This window comes from Chrysochloris asiatica, unplaced genomic scaffold, assembly GCF_000296735.1.
Source record: "Chrysochloris asiatica unplaced genomic scaffold, ChrAsi1.0 scaffold00083, whole genome shotgun sequence".
Classification (NCBI taxonomy): Eukaryota; Metazoa; Chordata; class Mammalia; order Afrosoricida; family Chrysochloridae; genus Chrysochloris; species Chrysochloris asiatica.
Genome location: NW_006408601.1, coordinates 804063 through 811000, shown reverse-complemented (window position 1 = coordinate 811000; position 6938 = coordinate 804063). Strand labels below are relative to the sequence as shown.

General features: G+C 44.4%; 1 protein-coding gene across 1 annotated transcript in view; it reads right to left on the bottom strand.

Moving 5' to 3' along the window:
• MICALCL (MICAL C-terminal like) overlaps positions 1–6938 on the bottom strand; it is a 79691-nt gene that overhangs the window by 5164 nt on the left and 67589 nt on the right. Inside the window, exons 11-12 of the mRNA XM_006865824.1 lie at positions 5488–5587; positions 514–587 (exon numbers count right to left, since the gene is read on the bottom strand). Of these exons, the coding sequence (XP_006865886.1) occupies positions 514–587; positions 5488–5587 (174 nt within the window). The remainder of the gene's footprint in view (positions 1–513; positions 588–5487; positions 5588–6938) is intronic.

The following is a 6938-nucleotide window of genomic DNA, read 5'->3' as shown; positions in this document are numbered from 1 at the left end:
ACAACAACTTCCATGGTGGAATTATTTTTTATGCTGTGGGGGAATGTTCCCTTAACCATTCTAGTGAGTCTGCCTTCCTTTGTGTTCTCAAAGCACCTCTGTTATGGTCCTCAGCACACACCATATTGTAATTACTGGTCTGGTGTTAGTCACCCAGGTAAGACCACAAACTGCCGGAGGGCAGGGGTTACTCTTCATCATATGCCAACAACAAACTAAGTGCTCAAAAAAATGTTTGTACATAAGTGATGAATGCATAGATGAATGAAGAAATGATTTTGCTCTAGCCAGATGTTAGAAGATTGGATGGAGCAAAATGCTGCTCTCATAGCCCATTGGATGCTAAATGGGGACTTGCTGTGTCAATGGCGAGTGGACAGAAGGAAGAGTTAGCATTTGCCTCTGACTCGCATAAGTGCTCTTCCTAGAGCACTCTGGGATTTGCAGCATGCTCTGTTCCTGTTTCTAAGAACATGTCTTTAACAAGGGCCCCAAACAGAGTACCATACTCACCCTCCTTGAGCATTTTCTCTCTTAGTTTCTGCTCCAGTCTGCTTTGATGGTCTTCTAATTCAAGTTCTTGAGCCCTGGGTATAAGAAAATGCTTAAACTTTTAAAACACCAGGGTAACATGTAGAAACACTGAGTAATAAGCCCATTGGTGGTAGTTATTACGTTCTTTTTCCCCTTGTAAAAATGGAAAGTTTTGCTGGTGCTGGAATTATCAAAGCTGTCTAAGAGGATTGCTGAGATGTGCTGATCTCAAGAGATGATGAGGAGCAGCTGAGGAAAGGCCACCCAGGCCACACTTGGGAGAGGGCTTCCAGTGAGTGAATGGTGAATGAACTACTACAATGGTCCATGGAGAAACAATCACTGGCTGAAACTCTACTCTCTGTTCAGGACAACATAACTTTAAGTGTCATGTCTGACAACTCCCAAACATCTGACTATGGTGATAAGAGAAAGAGAAGAAAACAGGAATAAAAGGTTTTATGCAGGTAGGGCACAGCTGGGGGGAAGCCTTCAGGCGACAACACAGTCCAGGTAGATGTGACAGGAGAGGAAGGGAGAAGTGGGTAGGAGGAGCTTCAGATTACAGCGCAGCCCTGAGGAAGAGGTTGTACAGGTAATTGTCCTGGTGGGCAATAATAATGCTTGTAGGAAATGTTGAAAGAAGGGTCACTGATGATTTGGAATAGTCAAGTTTGTCTCCACCAATAAGTACAGCAAAGTCAAGAAGTGAAGAGGGTCTTGGTGAAGGTCATTTTGGAATTTCTTAAATCAGTGAGGTTTGGGGGTAGATTCCATTTATCTCAGAGGGTATGTGAGCACTCCATGGACTGGCCCATCTAGGAATATGAAAATTCCCAAATAGCTTTGGGAATGCAGTTCTGGAGTTCTCAGGAGACATGACAACTATAAACAGATGTGGGAGTTGTCAGAGGTGACAGTTGAAGACAAAAGGGAGGCTGAGGAAAAAGAATAGATTTACATACAGATCTTTGGGAATGCCTACATTTACAAGTACCACAAAAGAAGTGGAGTGCAGGAAGAAACAATCAAAAGGTTGGAAGTCAAAACCAAGAAATGAGAGAGGAGAGAGATGCCCAGAGTGTTCACTGAGACAGACACTGACGAGGATAAAGACTGAAAATAAGTCCCTGGGTTTGACACGGTGGTGCCCCCTGCAGGTCTGCATGTGTATCTGCTGTGAGTATTGGGGGTCACTTTGCTATATCCTGTAGACATTATTTTCACTACTTCTGCTTCTACGTGGGCCAAGGTCCCTAGGTTTTCCGATATTCTGCATTTTGCTATAACACTCAGCTTCTCTGTGCCAGTGGTGGCAGTTCATGGAGGTATTTCTTTAAGAGAACTTTCTGTTAGGATGGAAGTAGACTGAGTGTGGAATCTGCCTCCATGTCCCCAGTTTACTCTGAGCCAATGATTAGGCATAGCAGAGGAACTGTTGTTGTTAAGCGCTGTTGAATTGGTGCTAACTGGTAGCGATCCTGTATTTTCCAAGGAGTGATTGGTGAGTTTGAACCTCTGACCTTGTGGTTCAAACCGACTTTGCAGTCCAGTGCTTTATCCTACAGTGTCACACAGGGAGCAGAGAAATTAGAGTCAGGCTATTCTGCCCAACATGGGACTCCTCTGATAGATAATGTTCCCCATCAACCTGGCCAAGACTTTTTCCTTCCATTCATCTTCCTTGTCCCTGGTATCTGAACTGAACTGGGCTCTGAAGGTGTCTCCTCTCCCCTTCACAGGCATTTCTCCCACTAAGTCGCTTGTAGTTCTGATTTTATCTTAGCGTCTGCTTTCCAAGAGATCTGTATGGACACATCCATCACAGAGATTTCTTCTTGTTCCTCCAGGTCTTCCTCCACACCTTCCTGCCTATTTCTGTACAGGTAGGGCACGTTCTGTGAGAGGAGAGAAGAGGGGAATTGGCCATGCCTGAGCCTTGCTCTTTGACCTTTCCTAGAGCGTGGTCCCCAGCAGTGTGCTAACAAGGGACAGCTGCAGTCACTGAACAGCAGTAGCCAGTGCTGCCTCCCTGGCTCTTTCAGGGAGACACTAAGCACTGAACACTCTCATACAAACCCCCATAACATGCTACTAACACTGCACTATGTGTTGCTGTTCTGACTCCCTCTAAGCCCCTCTACTTCAATGACTTGGAGCAGAATAAAGACAGCATGGTCTCTGTATGAACAATGAAGTTGATTCCTAAAGCTCCTAGAGGAGAGAGGCTGTGACCTTGTTCATCTTTAGTCTCAATTGCCCAGCAAAGGGCCTGGCACACAGAATGTCTCAGTAGATTTTTGCTGAATGAACCTTCAATTCTGGATGTGGCTCAGTGCCGACGGTGTAATTGTACACATAGGGCTTTGTCATTAGGGGACATGGACACATCGCTTAGCTGTTCCGAGACTCAGTATATTCTATTTTTCATCAACTTACAAAATAGTAAGACAAAAAAATGATGAACTCTTATTCTCCATTCCTCATGTTTTACTTTCACACAGATGGAGCTCAATTAGGGTAACTCTGGATTCTTCAACCAGCACCAACGTTTACTCACTAGGATAAGCACTGGACTGCAAGGTCGTTTGAACCACAGGGTTGGCCACTCTTTGGAAACCTTATACAGGGTCACTACAAGTCAGAACTGACTTGACGGCACTAGACAACAATAACAATGTCCCCAAGCCACTGCCACTGAGCCAAATCCAACTCTTCACGACTCTTCAGGACTAAGTAGAACTGCTCCTAGGGCTTCCCAGACTAAATCTGCACAGAAGCAAATTGTCACATCTTTATTCCACAGAGTGGCTGGTGGGTTCAAATTGTTGACCTTCTGACTAGCAGTTGAGTGCCAACCATTGTGCCCCATCATGGCTCCAACTTCTACCTCAGGGGAGGTAAATTCGGGAAGTACAGACTGGGTAAACTCAGCTCACTCCTCTCTTTCTTCTCCCAAGATCAAGCTGCCTGCAGAAAACATGTATTCTTAATTATATCGGCCTTAGCATATGTCTGGAAGGAGCTCTGGTAGCATAGTGATTATGAATCAGGCTGCGAACCTTAGGGTCAGCAGTTGGAAACTATCAGCTGTTCCGCGGGAGAAAGATGAGGCTTTCTGCTTCCGTAAAGATCTACAGCCTTGGAAACCCTGTACAGGGTTGCTATGACTCGGAACCAACTCCACGGCACATAACAACAACAAGAAGCATATGTCTGGAGTCCTGGTGTGGCACTGTGGGTTAATGCGCTGGACTGCAAAGTCAGTTTGATCCACAAGGTTTGCAGTTCAAGCTCACCAAACTCTTCTTGGAACCCTATACAGGGTTGTTGTGAGTTAGAACTGACTCAATGGCACTTAACAACAACAAGAAGCATATGTCTAGAACAAGGTTTCTCAATCTTAACATTACAGACATTTTGGGCTGAACAATTCTAGTAGGGGGTGTGTTGTAGGATGCTTACTAGCATCCTTGGTCTCTACTCACTAGGTGTCAGTAGCATACCTCCCCAGCTGAAAGCATCCCCTGGGGCCAGAACTGTTCCAGCTGAGACCCACTGGTCTAGAGTCAACGCCCTGCAACCTAAGGAGACAGCCTTAAGTCAGTCTATTGCCTCTTATGATTAGGTTGTTATTGTTGTTGTTAAGTACTGTGAAGTCGGAAACAACTCATAGCGACCTTGCACAGGGTTTCCAAGGCTGTACATCTTTACGGGAGCAGAACGCCTCATCTTTCTCCTGCGGAACTGCTGGTAGTTTCGAACTGCCGACCTTCAGGTTAGCAGCCCGATTCGTAACCACTATGTTACCAGAATTCTGGGGTTTAGTTAGTGTAGTGGATGGAATGGTGACCCCCCAAAATATATGTTCATACCCCAACTCTCAGAAATGACCTTATTTGGAAAAATGTTCTTTGCATTTTTGCATGAGACATGCAGGGTTTAAATTCAATAACAAGTGTCTTCATAGGAGACAGAAGAGAGGACAGAGAGACAGAGGAGCCACAAGCCAAGTCATTATCAGGGCCACCATAGAGCCTGTGGAGGGAGCAGGACCCCCTGCTACACTGTGATTTCAGACACACCTCTAAAGCTGTAAGGGAGTAAGAACCTGCTGCTGCAAGCCACTTTGCTTGTCACTATTTGTTACTACAGCCCTAGGGAAGTAGTAGTTCAGTTAATAACCCACTCCGCTCTCACACCTAGCCTGCTAGCATCATCAGTAATAAAGGTGATACTTTTGATGGTCCTTCTATTGACTCAGTCATCTTAGTTTTCACCAGGCTCAGAAAACAGGCAGGGAAGAGGGGTAACATGTATTGTTGTTGTTGCTAAGTGCCGTCAAGTCGGTTCCAACCTATAGCATGTATTAGACCCCTACAAAGCCCCCCCCCCAAATTACCTCTCAGGGTTGGGATAAACATGAAATGAAACCACATAAGTTACAGCGCCAACTTGACTGATTGATAATAAACATTAGTATCTTCCCCTCCACACCAGCGGCGTGAACATTGACCTTCAGCTTTTGCAGAGTGTAGTGAGATGACCCTATCAGACTTCAAGGTCTCACTTACAGGGGACAGACAGATCTCAGTCCTTCACAGAATCATACTCAGGCACAGACTCCGCCATTGCAGAGCGTGACTGCTCTTTTAACACGGGCCTGCAGGACAGAGATGGATTGAAAATACTTTCTCCAAATGCCCTACAACGTAAGACCCATTACCTGAAATCAATTTCAGCCAAAGGACTCCACACAGAGAGAACACACAATGGAAGACTCTCTGTACTAATGCCCGCATTGTATGCAAGACATCAAATATCAATTTGCCTCAATCACCATTCTGTATGCACAAGGAGAAAAAATCCCTGGACTTCAACCTGGAAGGGGCATGTATCCCCCTCCCTTCTTTTGCTTTTACAACTTGCTGTTATCTGTGTTGCCTTACTTACTTGATCAGTAGCTCTGACTCATATCGCGTTAATTTATTCTTCTCCAGAACCAGTTTAAACCATTCCTGCAAAAGCTGTGCTTCATCATGTGCTCCTGAATCTGCTTAAGAAATCAACAGCAAATGGGTTAGATTGGTGTTTCTCTCCCCAACAGCAAACTGCTCTGGAGCCACTTTAGTGGGCAATGTTTGTAGCAAGATGACTTGGCAAGCAGCAATTCCCAGACACCCTGTTGCTGCCTCAAGGTCAAGGGTATGACAAAAAACCCTACCTTTACACAAGCTATGGGGAGGTCCTCTTGGACATTTAATGCATAAAGACTCCAAGGTCAGAATCATGATAATGTCCTGCTACAAATGACCCTTGTCCTTTATACTTGTCTGTCACCCATAAAACCTATTTGTGTTTATGCATTATATGCTCTTCCAAAAAAAACCAAAAACCCTAGCCACTGATTACGACTCCCTTTTCTTCCTTCTCCCCCAAATCAAATACCAACTGAGTGCCCAGGTGGCATGTGATTCTCTTTGTGAAGCAAGCAAGTTCATACCGCATTTTGCTGTAGAGCAGTGGCGTTCTTCATTTAATTTCTGCACAAAGAAATGCCAAATGACACAGAAAGTAAAAAAGAAAAAAAAATTTAATACCTTTAAGTCCCTTTGGGTGTGTTGGAGGTAAACCTCAAACCATTTGCCAATAAGTGAGTTCTGACTCATGGCAACCCTATGAGTATAGGATAGGACTGCACTCCATAGGGTTTTCGTTTGAAAGCAGATCACAAAGCCTTTCTTCCAAGGTGCCTTAGCATGGGTTCAAGCCTCCAACCTTTCAGTTACTAGTTGAGCACTTAACCATCCGCATTGCCCATAAACTCCTAAGACTTAGATTTGAAGTTTATTAAACAAAAATAACCATAAGAATATTAGCACTGCTGTTTAGAGACTGGACTCCTGGTGTGGCGCTGTAGGATAAGCACTGGACTGGAACCATAAGGTCGGTGGTTCAAAACCAGCTGCTCCTTGGAAACACTATACAAAGTTGCTATGAGTTGGAACCAACTCAACGGCACTTAACACCAATTTAGACACTAAGTATTAGATAGTAAATGTTTACATACTAAGATGTTAACATCTTGGAATATTTAAAAAGCAGCACCATGGCGGTGTCTCTAACTTTTACTCTGCAGTTAGAACAAAGGTTGATTGCAAAGTTTCTGGCCATTCTAGAAGGATTTGTACTGGAGAGTCTGTACTTCTAGAGAGAAGAAATAACAGACCAAAGTTTTCTGTGGCCTTGACCAAGCTGCTTTCATGTGGAAGAATGGAATTAAGAGCTAATGGACACGAGAAGATATATGCACACCAATGTTCATAGCAGCACTATTTACAACAGCAAAAAGATGGAGCCAGCCTAAGTGCCCATCAACTGAAGAATGGATAAACAAACTGTGG